The sequence below is a fragment of the Oncorhynchus mykiss genome, chromosome 15 (assembly GCF_013265735.2).
Source record: "Oncorhynchus mykiss isolate Arlee chromosome 15, USDA_OmykA_1.1, whole genome shotgun sequence".
Classification (NCBI taxonomy): Eukaryota; Metazoa; Chordata; class Actinopteri; order Salmoniformes; family Salmonidae; genus Oncorhynchus; species Oncorhynchus mykiss.
In genome coordinates this window covers 23253878-23275426 of record NC_048579.1, presented here as the reverse complement: position 1 = coordinate 23275426, position 21549 = coordinate 23253878, and the positions used below count along the sequence as shown (strand labels likewise).

At 41.7% G+C, this 21549-nt stretch overlaps 1 protein-coding gene across 2 annotated transcripts; it reads left to right on the top strand.

Annotated features, from left to right (window-relative positions):
* Positions 1–281: 281 nt before the first annotated feature.
* acbd5a (acyl-CoA binding domain containing 5a) lies at positions 282–21541 on the top strand. 2 transcript variants are annotated; one of them, XM_021562751.2, is made up of 13 exons: positions 282–442; positions 816–938; positions 10896–11016; positions 13798–13870; positions 14074–14191; positions 14619–14855; positions 14971–15177; positions 18064–18158; positions 18326–18518; positions 18618–18817; positions 19060–19113; positions 19256–19365; positions 19571–21541. In XM_021562751.2, the coding sequence occupies exons 2-13, from the start codon at positions 854–856 to the stop codon at positions 19581–19583; spliced, it is 1506 nt and encodes a 501-aa protein (XP_021418426.2). In that variant the 5' UTR covers positions 282–442; positions 816–853; the 3' UTR covers positions 19584–21541. The 2 variants fall into 2 exon arrangements, with proteins under 2 accessions (XP_021418426.2, XP_036799975.1); XM_036944080.1 differs by having other exon boundaries at positions 304–427.
* The last annotated feature ends 8 nt before the right edge of the window (positions 21542–21549 follow it).

Genomic DNA, 21549 nt, shown 5'->3' with positions numbered 1-21549 from the left:
ACTGCATTTAGAACTACATATCCAGTAAGCACCCACTGTGTGTGGTGCATTGTGGATGTTGTAGGGATTCTGGTGTATACTAAATAACATATTTATCAGAGACGGAAGAGTAAGCGAGATGTTCCACTTACACATTTTTTTTCTGTTTCCTTTACGCTTGCTAAGTTAGGTTAAGTAGACCAGACCCAGCTGATATGACATTGGTGTCTATGGGAACGCCACCCCCTTAAGTAAACAGGAACTGACCATTTTCAATGGTCAACGGCCTGAGTGAACTATCTTTATTTATCCACCATCTCCGATATTTCTCTCCATTTTAGCAGTAGAAAACTACAACTCCCTTAGCATACAGTGCCTGTCATTACTGTATTGTGCATGGCTTCTGTTGGTAAGAATAAAAAGAGGTCGCCAAGCAAGTCTCAAACAGGTAGATAATTAAATGGTGAGTGACTAACGTACTTATCTTATTTACCAAGTACAATACAACGTTTTTTTGTGTTAGTTAGAAAGATAAAACTTACAAGGATGTTTTTAAACCGTTGGTGTTGTTTCTTGCATTGAGCGCTCTAAATTTCAGAGACGACATAACCTCCTGGTGGCTTTGGTTTAGCTTAGGCTACTGTTGTGGGGTTGTATTCAAATAGTCAGCTGTATATATACTTCTATATTTGAAAAACTTGCATGTTATTGTGAACGGTTTGCAATGGCTATTTGAACAATGTTATTATGGGCGTATGACCTAGCTGAAGCCACAAATATTTCTGCAACCAAGTCAACTCTTTTGTTAGTAGAATTTCAATTATGATTATCTCTAGGTTTGAAGAGTTCGCTATCGTAATTCACACTTCGGTTCATGATGGAGATGGAGGATGGCAGACCTTTGTACGAGCTGAGGTTTGACGCCGCTGTCAAAGTGATACAAAGCTTGCCTCCAGACGGTAAGAGCTTTAACTACGGGCAAGGATATATCCCACATTGTAGCAAAGGCAATTAAGTTAGCCTACATACAGTGCATTCGGAAAGTATTCAGATCCCTTGACTTCTTAGCCAATTTGTTACATTACAGCATTATTCTAAAATTGATTAAATAATCGTCCCCTCATCAATTTACACACAATACCCCATAATAACAAAGAAAAAACAGGTTTAGACATTTTTCCAAATTTATAAGAGATAAACAGCGTAAATATCACATTTTACATAAGTATTCAGACCCTTTACTCTGTACTTTGTTGTAGCACCTTTGGCAGCAATTACAGCCTCGAGTCTTCTTGGATATGACAGTTCAAGCTTAGCACAACTGTATTTGGGGAGTTTCTCCCATTATTCTATGCAGATCCTCTGAAGCTGTGTCAGGTTGGATGGGGAGCGTCGCTGCACAGCTATTTTCAGGTCTCTCGAGATGTTCCGATCGGGTTCAAGTCCGGACTTTGGCTGGGCCTCACAAGGACATTCAGAGACTTGTCCCGAAGCCACTCCTGCATTGTCTTGGCTGTGTGCTTAGGTTCGTTGTCCTGTTGGAAGGTGAACCTTCACCCCAGTCTGAGGTCCTGAGCAGGTTTTTATCAAGGATCTCTCCGTACTTTGCTCCATCTTTCCCTCGACCCTGACTAGGGCTGGACGATATTGCCAAAATATTTAAATATTATATCACAGTATATTTTTTACATTGGATGGTATTTGACAGTATTTTTAGTTTTTGAATAATAAAAGTGCTACATTTGCTTCATGAGTAGTGAGTGATCCTAGGGTGGCAACACATACATACATTTCATACACTCAATTGCAGTGGTGGAAAAAGTACCCAAATGTCATACTTGAGTAAAAGTAAAGTTATGTTAATAGAAAATTACTCAAGTAAAAGTGAAAGTCGCCAAGTAAAATACTACTTGAGTAAAAGTCTAAAAGTATTTTTTTAAACATACTTAAGTATCAAAAGTAAAAGTATAAATCATTTCAAATTCCTTATGTTAAGCAAACCAGATGGCACCATTTTATTTTTTATTTACAGATAGCCAGGGGCACACTCCAACATTCAGACACAATTTACTAATAAAGCATTTGTGTTTAGTGAGTCCACCAGATCAGAGGCAGTAGATGACCAGGGATGTTATCGTGACAAGTGCGTGAATTGGACCATTTTCCTGTCCTGCTAAGCATTCAAAATATAACGAGTACTTTTAGGTGTCAGGGAAAATGTATGGAGTAAAAGTACAGTATTTTCTTTAGGAATGTAGTGAAGTAAAAGTTGTCAAAAATATTAATAGTAAAGTACAGATACCAAAAAAAAAAGACTTAAGTAGTACTTTCAAGTATTTTAACTTAAGTAAAAAATACTTTCAAGTACTACTTAAGTACTTTACACCACTGCTCAATTGAAATCATGTCCATGCTGCCACGTAGGGCTGCACGATATGGGCAAATAATCTAGGACTTATTTTTAACCGAATGTTGCAATTGCGATTTGACTTGCGAATTAGAGCAAAACTTTTGGAATCATGGAAATATAATGACTTCTAATTCTATAGTTAGAATATAGTAGTGGGCACTTTGAATACAGTGTTGTTTGAGATGACAATGAATTAAAATGCCAGGGAGGAGTTATTGTGACAGGGTAGGAACTTAAGTGTTTCCTAGGGGACCCTAAAAGCTTTGGCTACATGGCATGTTTTCTCTTAGCTACTTTATGTAGCTAACATATTCTTGCTTTGCATATTCCTCTTTGATGTTGCACAAACAACATGCTGATTTCGGTCTACACCCTCACTGGTATTCTCAGGCTGTATTAGCTAGCTACGTTTGCTCTTAATCAGTACATGTATTAGCTTGCTAGCTATTAGCATTAGCGGCTAACAATTAGACAAACTAGCTGTTTGCTGATGTAAGAAACAAACTAATAGTGTCATTATAGAACGCTAGTGGATTTATATTAAGAAGCAAAGTGAAAACAGCATTGTTGTCATCAACATTGCTGCATGTGCTGCATTGACCATGCAGACTGAACTTGTGGTTGAGGAACATCAAATGCGCTCCTTGAGTGACGGGGTGTGGCTAGGTCTGTGTGCACGGAGAGAAAGAGCAGAGAGAGATGACTCAAGTAACTAAATACACTATAAAAATTGACATTACACATGACGTATCACATTTAACAAACCAAACATTCAAATACCGGTATAGAAGGTTAAGTAAAAAACACAAACCGGTCCCTGCATCAATGCTGGTATATCATAAAATGCGGTATACCGCCCAGCCCTAATCCTGACTAGTATCCCAGTCCCTGCCGCTGAAAAACATCTCCACAGCTTGATGCTGCCACTACCATGCTTCACCTTAGGGATGGTATTGGCCGGATGATGAGCGGTGCCTGGTTTCCTCCAGACGTGACGCTAGGCATTCAGGACAAAAAATTAAATATTGGTTTCATCAGACCAGAGAATCTTTTTTCTCATGGTCTGAGAGTCCTTTAGGTGCCTTTTGGCAAACTCCAAACTGGCTGTCATGTACCTTTTACTGAGGAGTGGCTTCCATCTGGCACATCTACCATAAAGGACTGATTGGTGGAGTGCTGCAGAGATGGTTGTCCTTTTGGAAGGTTCTCCCATCACAGAGGAACTCAGGAGCTCTGTCAGAGTGATCATCGGGATTTTGGGCACCTCCCTGATCAAGACCCTTCTCCCCCGATTGCTCAGTTTGGCCGGACAGCCAGCTCTAGGAAGAGTCTTGGGTGTTACAAACATCTTCCATTTAAGAATGATGGAAGCGGCCTCCCGGGTGGCGCAGTGGTTAAGGGCGCTGTGCCATCAGAGTCCCTGGGTTCGCGCCCAGGCTCTGTCGTAACCGGCCGTGACCGGGAGGTCCGTGGGGCGACGCACAATTGGCCTAGCGTCGTCCAGGTTAGGGAGGGATTGGTCGGTAGGGATCTCCTTGTCTCATCGCGCACCAGCGACTCCTGTGGCGGGCCAGGCACAGTGCGCGCTAGCCAAGGTTGCCAGGTGCACGGTGTAGCCTCGGACACATTGGCACGGCTGGCTTCCGGATTGGATGTGCGCTGTGTTAAGAAGCAGTACGGCTGGTTGGGTTGTGTATCGGAGGACGCATGACATTCAGCCTTCGTCTCTCCCGAGCCCGTACGGGAGTTGTAGCAATGAGACAAGATAGTAGCTACTACAACAATTGGATACCATGAAATTGGGGAGAAAAAAGGGGTAATATAAACAACATTTTAAAAAAGAATGATGGAAGCCACTGGGTTCTTGTGGAACTTCAGTGCCGCAGACATTTTTTGGTACCCTTTCCCAGATCTCTATGGAGCTCTATGGACAATTCCTTCGACCTCGTGGCTTGGTTTTTGCTCTGACATGCACTGTGGGACCTTACATAGACAGATGTGTGCCTAACCAAATCATGTCCAATCAATTGAACTAACACAGGTGGACTTCACTCAAGTTGTAGAAACATCTCAAGGATGATCAATGGAAACGGGATGCACCTGAGCTCAATTTCGAGTCTCATAGCAAAGGATCTGAATACTTAGGTAAATAAGGTATTTCCGTTTTAGTTATTTTATAAATTAACAAACATTTCTGAAAACATATTATTTTCGCTTTGTCATTATGGGATATTGTGTGTAGACTGAGGATAATAAAATGTAAAAAATTTGTCAATGGGTCTGAATACATTCCGCATGCACTGTACAACAAAACTGTCTTGGAATAGGTCTATTTGCCTTTTCTATAGTCTGAGTTACATTACAATGCATAAAAAAACATTCATAAAAAACAAATGATGAAAGAAAAGCATTGCAAGTTTGAATTTTGTAAAGGTAGTGTGGGAGAAGTGGATTTTTTATAATGACAAACCTCCTGGCATTGACAATTTAGATGGAAAGCTTCTGAGGATGGTAGTTGACTCTATAGCCACTCCTATCCTATCTTTAATCTGAGCCTGGAGGAAAGTCTTTGCTCAGGCCTGAAGGGAAGTCATTCCGCTACCCAGGAGTGGTAAAGCGGCCTTTAATGTTTCTAACAGCAGACCTATCAGCTTGCTGCCAGCTCTTAGCAAACTGTTGGGAAAAATTGTGTTTGACCAAATACAATGCTATTTCTCAGAAAACAGACTTTCAGCATGCTTATAGAGAAGGGCACTTATTATGTACTGCACTGACACTTGACTGATGATTGGTTGAAATAAATTAATCATAAGAAGATTGTGGGAGTTGTACTGTTAGATTTCAGTGCAGACTTTGATATTATTGATCATAACCTGTTGTTGAGAATGTACAGTACCAGTCAAAAGTTTGGACACACCTACTCATTGCACGTTTATTTTCTATATATTTTTTACATTGTAGAATCATAGTGAAGACATCAACTATGAAACAACACATGGAATCATGTAGTAACAAAAAAGTGTTAAAAAATCCAAATATATTTTTAAATGTAGCCATTGATGATAGTTTTGCACACTCTTGGCATTCTCTCAACCAGCTTCATGCGGTAGTCCCCTGGAATGAATTTAAATTAACAGTTGTGCCTTGTTAAAAGTTCATTTGTGGAATTTCTTTCCTTCTTAATGCGTTTGAACCAATCAGTTGTGCTGTGACAAGGTATACAGAAGATAGCCCTATTTGGTAAAATACCAAGTCTATATAATTGCAAGAACAGATCAAATAAGCAAAGAGAAACGACAGTCCATCATTACTTTAAGACATGAAGGTCAGTCAATCCAAAAAAATTCTAGACCTTTGAAAGTTTCTTCAAGTGCAGTCGCAAAAACCATCAAGCGCTATGATGAAACTGGCTCTCAGAAGAAGACCCAGAGTTACCTCTGCTGCAGAGGATAAGTTCACTAGTTACCAGCCTCAGAAATTGCAACTCAAAAAATGCTTCACATAGTTCAAGTAACAGACACATCTCAACATCAACTATTCAGAGGAGACTGTGTAAATCAGGCCTTCATGGTTGTATTACTGCAAAGAAACCACATCTGAAAGACACCAATAAGAAGAAGAGACTTGCTTGGGACAAGAAACACGAGCAATGAGACATTAGACTGGTGAAAATCTGTCCTTTGGTCTGATGAGTCCAAATTTGAGATTTTTGCTTCCAACCGCTGTGTCTTTGTTAGACGCAGAGTAAGTGAACGGAAGATCTCCACATGTGTAGTTTCCACTGTGAAGCATGGAGGAGGAGGTGTGATGGTGCTTTGCTGTTGGACTGTCAGTAATTTATTTAGAATTCAAGTCACACTTAACCAGCATGGCTACCACAGCATTACGTGATACGCCATCCCATCTTGTTTGCGCTTAGTGGGACTATCATTTGTTTTTCAACAGGACAATCACCCAACACACCTCCAGGCTATGTAAGGGCTATTTGACCAAGAAGGAGAGTGATGGAGTGCTGCATCAGATGACCTGGCCTCCATAATCACCTGACCTCAACCCAATTGAGATGGTTTGGGATGAGTTGGACCGCAGAGTGAATGAAAAGCAGCCAAAAAGTACTAATCATATGTGGTAACTCCTTCAAGCATTCCAGGTGAAGCTGGTTGAGAGAATGCCAAGAATGTGGAAAGCTGTTATCAAGGCAAAGGGTGGCTATTTGAAGAACATAAAATATAAAACATTTTGATTTGTTTAACAATTTTTTTGGTTACTACATGATTCCATATATGTTATTTCATAGTTTTGATCTCTTCACTATTATTCTACATTGTAAAAATAAAGAAAACTCTTGAATGAGTAGGTGTGCCCAACATTTAACAGGTGTGTTATGGCTTTTCAACCTCTGCTCTGAATCCACGATATGGCAATATATCTAATAGAACTCAAAGGGTTTTCTTTAATGGAAGCTTCTATAATATCAAACATGTAAAGTGTGGTGTACCGTAGGGCAGCTCTCTAGACCCTCTACTCTTTTCTATTTTTACCAATGACCTGCCAAAGGCATTAAATGAACCATGTGTGTCCATTTATGCTGATGGTTCAACCATATACACATCAGCAACCACAGCTAATGAAGTAACTGAATCCCTTAACCAAGAGTTGCAGTCTGTTTTGGAATGGGTGGCCAGTAATAAATTGGTCCTGAACATCTCTAAAACTAAGAGCATTGTATTTGGTACAAATAATTCCCTACGTTCTAGACCTCAGCTGAATCTGGTAATAAATGCTGTGGATGTTGAACAAGTTGAGGAGACTAAATTGCTTGGTGTTACCTAAGATTGTAAACTGTCACGGTCAAACGTAGATTCAATGATTGTAAAGATGGGGAGAGGTCTGTCCGTAATAAAGAGATGCTCTGCTTTTTCGACTCCACACTCCAAAAAGCAAGTTCTTCAAGCTATAGTTTTGTCTTATCTTGATTATTGTCCAGTTGTATGGTTGAGTGCTGCAAGGAAGAGCTAGTTAAGCTGGCCCAGAACAGAGCGGCACGTCTTGCTCTTCATTGTAATCAGAGGGCTAATATATATAAAGAAGAAGTGATGCAGTCAGTCTCTCCTCAACTCTTAGCCATGAGAGACTGGCATACATTATATATATATATATATATATATATATATATATATATATATATACTGCTCAAAAAAATAAAGGGAACACTTAAACAACACAATGTAACTCCAAGTCAATCACACTTCTGTGAAATCAAACTGTCCACTTAGGAAGCAACACTGATTGACAATAAATGTCACATGCTGTTGTGCAAATGGAATAGACAACAGGTGGAAATTATAGGCATTTAGCAAGACACCCCCAATAAAGGAGTGGTTCTGCAGGTGGGGACCACAGACCACTTCTAAGTTCCTATGCTTCCTGGCTGATGTTTTGGTCAATTTTGAATGCTGGCGGTGCTTTCACTCTAGTGGTAGCATGAGACGGAGTCTACAACCCACACAAGTGGCTCAGGTAGTGCAGCTCATCCAGGATGGCACATCAATGTGGCAAGAAGGTTTGCTGTGTCTGTCAGTGTAGTGTCCAGAGCATAGAGGCGCTACCAGGAGACAGGCCAGTACATCAGGAGATGTGGAGGAGGCCGTAGGAGGGCAACAACCCAGCAGCAGGACCGCTACCTCCGCCTTTGTGCAAGGAGGAGCACTGCCAGAGCCCTGCAAAATGACCTCCTGCAGGCCACAAATGTGCATGTGTCTGCTCAAATGGTCAGAAACGGACTCCATGAGGGTGGTATGAGGGCCCGACGTCCACAGGTGGGGGTTGTGCTTACAGCCCAACACCGTGCAGGACGTTTGGCATTTGCCAGAGAACACCAAGATTGGCAAATTTGCCACTGGCGCCCTGTGCTCTTCACAGATGAAAGCAGGTTCACACTGAGCACGTGACAGACGTGACAGAGTCTGGAGACACCGTGGAGAACGTTCTGCTGCCTGCAACATCCTCCAGCATGACCGGTTTGTGGGGTGACATTTCTTTGGGGGGCCGCACAGCCCCTCCATGTGCTCGCGAGGGAGCCTGACTGCCATTAGGTACCGAGATGAGATCCTCACACCCCTTGTGAGACCATATGCTGGTGCGGTTGGCCCTGGGTTCCTCCTAATACAAGACAATGCTAGACCTCATGTGGCTGGAGTGTGTCAGCAGTTCCTGCAAGAGGAAGGCATCGATGCTATGGACTGGCCCGCCCGTTCCCCAGACCTGAATATATATTCATATACAGTGCCTTGCGAAAGTATTCGGCCCCCTTGAACTTTGCGACCTTTTGCCACATTTCAGGCTTCAAACATAAAGATATAAAACTGTATTTTTTTGTGAAGAATCAACAACAAGTGGGACACAATCATGAAGTGGAACGACATTTATTGGATATTTCAAACTTTTTTAACAGATCAAAAACTGAAAAATTGGGCGTGCAAAATTATTCAGCCCCCTTAAGTTAATACTTTGTAGCGCCACCTTTTGCTGCGATTACAGCTGTAAGTCGCTTGGGGTATGTCTCTATCAGTTTTGCACATCGAGAGACTGACATTTTTTCCCATTCCTCCTTGCAAAACAGCTCGAGCTCAGTGAGGTTGGATGGAGAGCATTTGTGAACAGCAGTTTTCAGTTCTTTCCACAGATTCTCGATTGGATTCAGGTCTGGACTTTGACTTGGCCATTCTAACACCTGGATATGTTTATTTTTGAACCATTCCATTGTAGATTTTGCTTTATGTTTTGGATCATTGTCTTGTTGGAAGACAAATCTCTGTCCCAGTCTCAGGTCTTTTGCAGACTCCATCAGGTTTTCTGCCAGAATGGTCCTGTATTTGGCTCCATCCATCTTCCCATCAATTTGAACCATCTTCCCTGTCCCTGCTGAAGAAAAGCAGGCCCAAACCATGATGCTGCCACCACCATGTTTGACAGTGGGGATGGTGTGTTCAGCTGTGTTGCTTTTACACCAAACATAACGTTTTGCATTGTTGCCAAAAAGTTCAATTTTGGTTTCATCTGACCAGAGCACCTTCTTCCACATGTTTGGTGTGTCTCCCAGGTGGCTTGTGGCAAACTTTAAACGACACTTTTTATGGATATCTTTAAGAAATGGCTTTCTTCTTGCCACTCTTCCATAAAGGCCAGATTTGTGCAATATATGACTGATTGTTGTCCTATGGACAGAGTCTCCCACCTCAGCTGTAGATCTCTGCAGTTCATCCAGAGTGATCATGGGCCTCTTGGCTGCATCTCTGATCAGTCTTCTCCTTGTATGAGCTGAAAGTTTAGAGGGACGGCCAGGTCTTGGTAGATTTGCAGTGGTCTGATACTCCTTCCATTTCAATATTATCGCTTGCACAGTGCTCCTTGGGATGTTTAAAGCTTGGGAAATCTTTTTGTATCCAAATCATGCTTTAAACTTCTTCACAACAGTATCTCGGACCTGCCTGGTGTGTTCCTTGTTCTTCATGATGCTCTCTGCGCTTTTAACGGACCTCTGAGACTATCACAGTGCAGGTGCATTTATACGGAGACTTGATTACACACAGGTGGATTGTATTTATCATCATTAGTCATTTAGGTCAACATTGGATCATTCAGAGATCCTCACTGAACTTCTGGAGAGAGTTTGCTGCACTGAAAGTAAAGGGGCTGAATAATTTTGCACGCCCAATTTTTCAGTTTTTGATTTGTTAAAAAAGTTTGAAATATCCAATAAATGTCGTTCCACTTCATGATTGTCCCACTTGTTGTTGATTCTTCACAAAAAATACAGTTTTATATCTTTATGTTTGAAGCCTGAAATGTGGCAAAAGGTCGCAAAGTTCAAGGGGGCCGAATACTTTCGCAAGGCACTGTATATATATTATGCATGCCTGTCTCTCATGGCTAAGAGTTGAGGAGAGACTGACTGCATCACTTCTTCTTTTACAGAAACATTAATGTGTTGAAAATCCCAAATTGTTTGCACACACACTTACCCCGCAAGACATGCCACCAGGAGTCTTTTCACATTCCCCAAATCCAGAACAAATTTAAGAAAGCGTGCAGTATTTTAGAGAAATTATTGAATGGAACTCCGTTCCATCTCTTATTGCTCAAATTAACAGCAAACCTGGTTTCAAAAAACAGAAAAAGCAACACCTCACAGCACAACGCCTCTCCCCTATTTTACCTAGATAGTTTGTGTGTACAGTATGTATTGATATGTAGGCTACGTGTGCCTTTTTAAAAATGTATGTAGTTCTGTCCTTGAGCTGTTCTTGTCTATTAATGTTCTATATTATGTCATGTTTCATGTTTTGTGTGGTCCCCAGGAACATTAGCTGCTTTTGCCAAAGCTAATGGAGATCCTAATAAAATACAACGAAATGACAGTTTAAATGCAACGTGTGTGAACCCCAACAGAGTTTTTTTCCAAAAGCCTGTCAAATGTAAGATGTATTTTGTGTATCCATTCCAGGTTCCTTTCAGCCCTCTAATGACATGATGCTCAAGTTTTACAGTTACTACAAACAAGCCACACTTGGACCCTGCAACATACCCAGACCTGGCTTTTGGGATCCGGTGGGAAAAGTGAAATGGTAATGCAAAGTTCACCGTAGGAGCATAACCGCAGGAAGTAGTTTGACGGTGGGGGTGCTGCGATGATGGGGGGGGGGGGGGGGGGGGGGGGGGGGGGATAATTATAATAATCTGGTAATACTTGTGGAATATTTAAAAAAAGTTGCTTTATGTTTTCCAGTTTTTTTTAAATGCTTTGCAAATGCAACTTATGTGACAACTGAAAATGTCTATTCATTCCTTTTCAACTCAAATGCTATTTGTCACATACACGTGTTTAGCATATTTTTTTATTGCGGGTGTAGTGAAATGCAAGGCACTCTTATCCAGAACAACTTACAGTAGTGAGTGCATACATTTTTATGCTTTTCCCCCCATGAAAAAAATAAAAAATAATTCAGATTTTTTCATGTGTTGCTGCAGCACCCTCCGCACCCACACTTCCCCCAGCTATGTGTAGGAGTCAAATAAGGTCTTGGAACAGAGATTCTTCACTGGGGTCCTATTTTTATTCTCTGTATTGTAGTCCTTGCAGCTAACTTTCCTATTGCCACATTTTGTCTGATTTATCTCGGGCCCTGTTGTGCTGGAGAGCGATCATATGTCAGGTCACCTTCTACCCACTTGGCGTGCGTTGACAGTGCTTACTTGTGTACAATGTAGATTGTTAAAGAAGATGGCTACACTAAGCAAATTCTCTTTTAGGATTGACACTGAAGCTATTTATAAATCGGTTAACTATTAGACTATTAGTGCTTTACCGGCCCTAACTTGTAGAGTTGGCAGGCCAGCTGCTGCTTAGCTCAATGTGCATCTGGGTCATTGACCAAGTGGATACTCTGCTGATAACAAATGTCATGATTATGGCATTAGGAATCAGGTTTGAGGAGGTAACTTTGGTAAACTTTGAGTACAACTCGGGATAACCGGTGCCACAAAAGTGGCTCCCTTTTAAGCCAGATACATTTCAATGGCAATGAATCCTTCAGTGGTAACCTGCTCCGGGGCAGGCTAAATCAGGGCTAACTCCATTAATTCGGAATGACGTGTCTGAGCCGCGAGGTGAGGACCAATGGAATCAGATTACATCCCTTTTGCAAAGATTGCGTCATCATCCCCTTCTTTTGAATAAAATGACTGATTTTAAACGTTTTATTTATCAAATGTTTGTTTTTTTGTATAATATGTTAGAATGGCTATCACATTTAGTAATGATAGAATGCATTTGAAATGTAATGCACAGTAAAACTTGTGACTTATTTCAATTATTTGTTGATAGGAGTGGGGGAGGAAGGTGCTCGTGCACACCAAAGACGGCATGACGATAAGTAATAAAATAAGGACGTCATTTCAAAAAGCCTGTTTCCCACCATGGTCTGCTGGATTGGCAAAATAACTTTTCTTTCATTCTGATTCAACACAAATTAAAATGTGGCACTGACTCGCCCGTGGATTGATGGTTCAGCAGTGTCTCAATGAAGAGTTCGACGAGCCACGTGCGACATGCATGCGCGGTTACAAGCCTCCTAGAGTTAGCGGCAGGCGGACGAGCATTATCCACCGTCATTGTACGGATAAAGATGGAATGTGACGCTGAAGCTGGCTAGCTTTAGAAAACCCTGAGAAAATCTAGCTTCCTTTCATAGTATACCTCCCAGAACTATAATGGCTTGACATGCTGCCCTTGGCTCCTATTTCAGTGTCCATTATGTATATGAGAGTTCAAGAATGGAAAGAAAGTTTATTATAATACACAAGATCCTTGGGTATTGCAGTTTTTCTGTCCCTGATAACCTGTATCACATTTTTTCCCAAGGCAATATGCATTCGGAAAGTATTCAGACCCCTTCCCAACATTTTGTTACGTTATAGACTTATTCTGACCCCTTCCCAACATTTTGTTACGTTATAGACTAATTCTAAAATTCAATAAATAAAAAATTATCCTCAACCTACTCACAATACCCCATAATGACAAAGCAAAAACAGGGTTTTAGAAATTTTAGCAAATCTATTCAAATAGAAAACAGATATTACATTTACATAAGCATTCAGACCCTTACTCAGTACTTTGTTGAAGCACCTTTGCCGGTGATTACAGTCTTGAGTATTCTTGGGTATGACGCTATAAGCTTGGCACCTGTATTTGGGGAGTTCTCTGCAGATCTTCTCAAGCTCTGTCAAGTTGGATGGGGAGCGTTTCTGCACAGCTATTTTCAGGTCTCTCCAGAGATATTAGATCGGGTTCAAGTCTGGACTCTGGCTGGGCCACTCAAGGAGATTCAGAGACTTGTCCCAGAAGCCACTCCAGCGTTGTCTTGGCTGTGTGCTTAGGGTCGTTGCCCTGTTGGAAGGTGAGCCTTTGCCCCAGTCTGAGGTCCTGAGCACTCTGAAGCAGGTTTTCATCAAGGATCTCTCTGTACTTTGCTCTGTTCATCTATCCCTTGATTCTGACTAGTCTCGCAGTCCTTGCCGCTGAAAAACATCCCCACAGCATTATGCTGTAACCACAATGCTTCACTGTAGGGATGGTGCCAGGTTTCTTCCTGACGTGATGCTTGGCATTCAGGCCAAATAGTTCAATCTTGGTTTCATCCGACCAGAGAATCTTGTTTCTCATGGTCTTCGAGTCCTTTAGGTGCCTTTTGGCAAACTCCAAACTGGCTGTCATGTGCCTTTTACTGAGGAGTGGCTTCCATCTGGCCACACTACCATAAAGGCCTGATACTTTCCGCATGCACTGTACTCCAGGAGACACTTAATGTATGTGTTATGTTAAACATCTTGTTCTGTCTACATAGGGATGCATGGAGTGATCTGGGAGATATGCCCAAGGAAGAGGCTATGACCGCTTACGTTGATGAAATGAAGCTGGTAAGTGCATACCAGCGTTGGCGTCTATTCTAATACATTGTTGATGAATCCAGGAAGCGAATAGAATTCTATTCTTGGATTGACATTTCCTGAGTTCAATGAAGTCGGTCACTTTGTTGATGAAGATCTGTCTGAATTGCATTCAGACAGGATCGCTTGGACGTCAGTGGACACTAAATGTGTTTGTGGTATTTAAACAACAGATCCTTGAGGGCATGCCCTGTACAGATGAGGTAGAGCAGCTTCTAAAGGTGCTGGGCCCATTCTACGAACAGGTGGAAGAGAAAAAGCAGATACATCAGGTGTCAGACCTGTCCGCAGGTACTGTCACTACCTTTCTAATTTGATTTCATATGAATTTGATTTATTTCATTTGGAATGTCTTCCATTTTAACATATCCATTTCTATCATGTGCTCAGCCCGTTTGACAAGGTTTGCTAGGCAACTTGAAGGCAAGTGTATGGACATGTATCATTTAACCACAATGACCTGCCCCGTAGTTATGTCTGGTGTTGTAGTTTTGTATAAATACATTTTCGTTCATATTTTTTTTAGATATATTTTTTGCTTTATATTGCCTAGTTTGGCTAAATTAGAATTGATCTCCTCATATGTCTCCTAGTATATCTTATAGTTTGACTAAATTAGAACTTATCTCCTAGTATATCTTCTAGTTTGGCTAAATGAAACGAATAGTAACATATATAGTTCTAATAACGTTGTAACACTGTTGTTGCTATGCCGCAGGTTTTGGAACCATGCTAACATCAGCACCTTCAAAAAGTGTCACAAAGAGCCTAATTAGGACAATGGAAATGAATGGCACTTTGGAGACACGGCAACCCAGACAGGATGTTGAACCTCCGAAGCCCAATGTCATGGCACTGAAGGAACAGGGGGAGGAAGAGGAGTTTGAGTTTGATGAGGAAGATGAGATGGAGGATAGAAAGTTAGAAATGGTTGAGATAAAAGAGGTGAAAAAAGGTATATGTTGTCGAACATTAAAAAATGTATATAAATAAAAAAGGAAACCGTTAAGCAGAAATGTTTATCTTGTAATAATAATTGTATTTTATTTTTTCTCTTTCATTGAAAAAAGCCTCAGCCCCACAGCCGAAGAAAAATGGCTCATCCAGGAGACATAAAGTACCCCTGTCCAATGGTAATGTGTGGAATGGAGTGGGCCACCTCCCCAATGGGACCCATACCTCCAAGGCTGCCCTGAACAGTGAGGACTCAGAGGAGGGCCTCACCAACAGCACCCTGCCCTTGGAGCCCCATGTCCAAGTCAACGGCCACCACGCAGGTGGGTACCACTGGTTAAAGTTGCATCGACGACAGCAGGGCCCTCCAACCTTGTTCTTGAAGAGCTACCCTCCTGAAGGTTTTGGCTCCAACCATAATCTAGCGCACCTGATTTTAATAATTAGCTGGTTGATAAGCTAAATCAGGTTAGTTATAACTGGGGTTGAAGGGAAAATTGACAGGAGGCTAGCTGTCCAGGATCAGGGTTGGAGAGCCCTGGACAACAGTGACATACTGTAGTGAAGGGCAGGGTTTCCTCAACTTGGTCCTGGGGCCCCCTATGGGTGCATGTTTTGTTTTTTTCCCTAGCACTACACAGCATTCAAATAACTAAAGATTGATGATGAGCTGATTATTTGAATCAGCTGTGTAATGCTAGGGCAAAAACCAAAACGTGCCCCCTGGTGGAGGGAAAGGGAAAATACCTAGTCAGTTGCACAACTGAATGGATTCAACCGAAATGTGTCTTCCATGTTTAACCTCTGAATCAGAGAGATGCGGGGGGGTTGCCATTAATGTCAATGTCATCAGCACCAGATCAGCAGTTGTTTTTGGGGGTTAACTACCTTGGTTAGAATGTTGTTCCTACATTGCCATCGTCTACACTTTGAGTCCCCTATGCCCCTGGGCCGTAAGTCTCTAGTTCATAGCCGCCAGATTATGAATAGTAAATTGCGCTTTACACTAACATGACTTTTTATTTGTTGTAAACACAAAAAGGTAGAAGCTCTTTCCCTGTGGTAATCAATAGGTATTTCGGGCACCTTAGAAAAAGATAGTAACTAACAAATCCGGTTGCATGATGAAGATTACATTTGTATATTGTTGTAACGTATACCATAGATATACAGACTTAGCTATTATATTAGGCCTTGAGTTTTCTTTTAGAACAGAACTGAGTATTGAAATTGGATACAATTCACAATTGATAATATGCAGAATATCAACATTGCTCGTTTCAACAAGAATCAGGCCTTATAGGCCTAACCCAGATCCACCATTAACCAGATGTCCATAAAAGGTTTAAAGATGGATCGTCAGTCCTCTGTAGATTAGCACCCTGCCTGCCCACAGTGGGCGGTTGTTCGCATGGATCCTTGGCCATGTGATCTGATAAGCTGCTCAGCTTTACTCCCAGAGCTGTTGCAACTCCGCATTTCCCTAGGAACAGCCACAGACTCCCTGCTCTTTTTTTTTATTTTTTATTTCACCTTTATTTAACCAGGTAGGCTAGTTGAGAACAAGTTCTCATTTGCAACTGCGACCTGGCCAAGATAAGGCATAGCAGTGTGAACAGACAACACAGAGTTACACATGGAGTAAACAATTAACAAGTCAATAACACAGTAGAAAAAAAGGGGAATATACATTGTGTGCAAAAGGCATGAGGTAGGCAAATAATTACAATTATGCAGATTAACACTGGAGTGATAAATGATCAGATGGTTATGTACAGGTAGAGATATTGGTGTGCAAAAGAGCAGAAAAATAAATAAATAAAAACAGTATGGGGATGAGGTAGGTGAAAATGGGTGGGCTATTTACCAATAGACTATGTACAGCTGCAGCGATCGGTTAGCTGCTCAGATAGCAGATGTTTGAAGTTGGTGAGGGAGATAAAAGTCTCCAACTTCAGCGATTTTTGCAATTCGTTCCAGTCACAGGCAGCAGAGAACTGGAACGAAAGGCGGCCAAATGAGGTGTTGGCTTTAGGGATGATCAGTGAGATACACCTGCTGGAGCGCGTGCTACGGATGGGTGTTGCCATCGTAACCAGTGAACTGAGATAAGGCGGAGCTTTACCTAGCATGGACTTGTAGATGACCTGGAGCCAGTGGGTCTGGCGACGAATATGTAGCGAGGGCCAGCCGACTAGAGCATACAAGTCGCAGTGGTGGGTGGTATAAGGTGCTTTAGTGACAAAACGGATGGCACTGTGATAAACTGCATCCAGTTTGCTGAGTAGAGTGTTGGAAGCAATTTTGTAGATGACGTCGCCGAAGTCGAGGATCGGTAGGATAGTCAGTTTTACTAGGGTAAGTTTGGCGGCGTGAGTGAAGGAGGCTTTGTTGCGGAATAGAAAGCCGACTCTTGATTTGATTTTCGATTGGAGATGTTTGATATGGGTCTGGAAGGAGAGTTTAGAGTCTAGCCAGACACCTAGGTACTTATAGATGTCCACATATTCAAGGTCGGAACCATCCAGGGTGGTGATGCTGGTCAGGCGTGCGGGTGCAGGCAGCGAACGGTTGAAAAGCATGCATTTGGTTTTACTAGCGTTTAAGAGCAGTTGGAGGCCACGGAAGGAGTGCTGTATGGCATTGAAGCTGGTTTGGAGGTTAGATAGCACAGTGTCCAAGGACGGGCCGGAAGTATATAGAATGGTGTCGTCTGCGTAGAGGTGGATCAGGGAATCGCCCGCAGCATGAGAAACATCATTGATATATACAGAGAAAAGAGTCGGCCCGAGAATTGAACCCTGTGGCACCCCCATAGAGACTGCCAGAGGACCGGACAGCATGCCCTCCGATTTGACACACTGAACTCTGTCTGCAAAGTAATTGGTGAACCAGGCAAGGCAGTCATCCGATCTGATGGATTGCCATTACATTATGCTCCTAAAAGCTGGTCTATGGTCAGTTGTGTTTCTATTACTTTCACCTCTCACCAACTCATTACATCAAATTAGTGATCACCTTGAGAAAGGATGTATTTGGAATGTGGAACACACAATATGATGCGAATGGAGCACAGATCTCTGCAATGATTGCATTTGTGTTGCTTCTTAATCAGTCCTGCTAGCACAAACTTCTCTCTGAGGGAAGGTTCCCATATGTCTATGAATCTGACCTGACCTGTATGGGACGGGGTACTATTTGTTCCATAGATCTCGATGTGGATGTATTCAGGCCCTATCGCGCGGCCAGTGACTCAGACAGCGAGGTCTACTGCGACTCCATGGACCAGTTTGGCCTGGAAGAGGTAAGAAGCGAAGGGGACACCTAGTCAATTACACAACTGAATGTATTCAACCGAAATGTGTCTTCCCGCATTTAACCCAACTCCTCTGAATCAGAGGGCACAAGCACAGTGTACAGACAAGTACACAGAGCATTTCCAAATCCTCATGTATGTGTGTTTTGGTCCAGGGCTCTGAGGCACAAACTGACCGCTGTCTGGAGCTGGATGAGGAGCATGGGGAAAAGGGGGAGAGTAGTGGAGGGGCCAGTGTGGCGGGCATCCAGTGTGGCGCGGAGGATGGGGAGACTTGTGGAGGGGCCTCTCAGAGACAAAGACTGAATGCAGGCAGGCCCAATAGCTCCCTGGTCAGGAGAGAACGAGGTAAGGTGTGTGTGTGTTTAGGCCCTGTCTTACTTCTCTGTTTACCTACAAGTGTATGTCAGTGTTTACGCCTCTATTCCGTGTCTGCGTGTGTTATAGGTTCTAGGTCTTCAGGGCACAGTCCAGGTGCCCAGAAGCCCTTGCAGGGTAGCGGGGGGGACGGGGAGCGGTGGGGGGGCGCGGGGACACCAGGAGGCAGTCTGAATGAGCAGATTGTAGTGGCGCTGGCCAGACTGCAGGAAGACATGCAACGTGTCCTGGAGAGACTGCACACACTGGAGGCCCTCACTGCATCCCAGGTCAGAGACCCACATTTAGCAATTGAAGTATATTACATAGCCTGTTGATAGTGACGGCTGTGGAAAGGGTATCTAATAGCAAACCTGCAGTTATGCAGTACCTAAACACCTCAATATTTTGTATTCATTCTTAATACTTCAGGATTTTGGATCATGACTTTAAGATGGACTGTAACTATTTAGGTATGTTATAAGTACTAATTTGTTTTGTACCTTCTCTCTTCTCTCTACATGTTCTCTAGGCAAGGTCATCGGCTCAACCATACCCACCATCACCCCTGGCAAAGAATAGTAAGGTACGGTGCGCTGCCTTTACTCTCTGTCAATATTTAATTTGGACTCACATCGTCATAGACTAAAGATGCCCTTTGTACCTTTGGTTTTAGGGATGTTGTGACCTTCAGTTTGATCACTTTTTATTTATCCTCTGTCCTCTAGAAACCATCCTGGTGGCCTTTCGACGTGTCTCCCAGCACTGTAGCCTTTGCTGTTGTGTGGCCATTTTTGGTGCAGTGGCTTATCCGCCAATATCTTCAACGTAGGAGAAGGTAATTGTATAGCCAGATGGGGATATTCAAAAATAACTAAGTCAATTGTATTTTTTGTGTAAATTGAGACATTTGTTTACATTCATCCATTCATGATTCTGCCTCTGATACTCTCTATATGTGGATACTGTAGCTCTATCAAAATAATCTATTGTTTGATAGAGGCTTGTACTTAGTAAGAATGTTTTCTTGTCCCCACTATCAGACGAATCAATTGAAAAATCTCCCAGCCCAAATACACAAAGTGACGAGGAGAAGATTCTCAGCAGTCTGGTTTGTTCCGTCACCTCCCTTATGCTTTCCCCCACACCTCTGTAACTCTAGCTTTTGCGCTATGAAGATTGCACTCGGAGTAGTGAGTGGTGGAAGCCTCGCAAGCCACTAGCACTAGAATTGAAATCAAAGAGAAATGTGAATGTATTGAACCACAGCTTGTAATCGTGCAAGCTTTTTTTGAGATGATAGGCTACAATTACTTTACTACATTAGTAATTATTTTGCTCTCAAGAAATTACTAGGATTTAACTTGGGAGGGGAAAGTTGTTTGTGTATTTTGATTATGGCATTGTTCGTTGATAGATCACAGTAGTTTATTTTATTGCAAGTATGCCGAACATCTTATGGGCATTATAAGAACTATCTTATCTAACTTGTCCTGCAAATGCCTGCCATGGACATAATGCAATATATCATAATAGTTTCTTAGGCAATGCTGCTAATATATCGTGATAACTGTTGGTAGATAATGATGTATTCTTTGAAAGGTACATTTAATTCTGAAAATGTATTATTTCTAATAACATGAAATGAAAATTAAGGCTTTGTCTTTGGTTAACCAGGTTGTTGTACATTAAGTTAGGTTGTACATGACTTCTAAATGTTTTCTCTAGGATGTGAATGGTTCATATTTTGTAAACTACTTCATATCTGATAATGTTTTTATACACATAGCTTGTGTATTTTCTGAATTTCATCAACCCATGATAAAGTGCCTCGCCAATGTAAGTTATGCTATGGTTCGGGGGTATTGTAGTTATGTTCACTTTCAAGTTAAACATCTCAACATTGGACCAAATTCTTTCAAAAAATATGAGAACCAGCTGGATGAGAAATGCTCATTGGACACAAAAAAAAATGTAGGCCGATCCATCCCACACCTTGTTTACGGCAGTGAAAAGCTGTATAATGAGGATTTTCAAATTCAAACCGAACATACAGTGCTTTCTTCTCTAAGGCAGTGTTTTTTAAACTCGTCAACTAATCATCAAGCGCTCAATGAGTTGAATCAGGTGAGTTTGTGCGGGGCTAAAACCCAAAACAACGTGTGCTGTTGAAGGTACTCGAGGACATGGGAAACACTGCTCTAAACTGTATGGTTTCGAACCAATCATAAGATTTGTCTTTCTCACTTTCTTTAAAGGGCCAATGCGGTGTTTTTTCCTCAATATAAAGTCAATTATGGATAATTAAGTACCTTACTGTGATTATTTTTTTTAAACCATTTTAAATTGAAAACAATAGCATAAATTGCTTAAGCAAGAATTTTCCTAGGGCTGTCTGGGGAAACTGAACATTTGCTGTTATTGGCAGAGAGGTTTGGAACTTTCTTATTGGTCTAGTAACTAATTTAGCACCAGGTGACGTTCACGCAGGCCAAAACCCCAGCCCACCAAAACAGTCTGTAATTTCAGGTGGTCTTTTCAAACAGCTCTTACACTGAAAGGGCATTATAATTTTCACAGTATTATTCCAACTTCAGTGTGGAAATATAAAACACAGGAAAATCACTTTTTATGTTTTTACTGTCCTTTTAATAGCAATAATCTTTGTTTTAATGTAGCAAAGTATATTGTGATGTGTAAATTTGGTCATGTATGGCATCTGTTTCAAATCTGTTAGATTTTTAAAAAAAAACATTGAATTAGTTCATGTAGTATACATTGTTTAAAAATAGCTGTACAGTCCAGATTAATGCAATATTTTAATTGCATTCAAATGTACTACATAAGATTTACATTGGCAGTAGAGCTGATGCTCTTTTCAGAGCCATTGATTTGTTAAATACATTTTCTACTAAATCTAAAGCGCTCACATTTTCTGCCTTAGGGGTAGATGGTTGTTTGCATGTGATCTGTCATCCAAGGCACGAAAAGTTAATAAAGCATTTTGATCTGTTTGACTGAA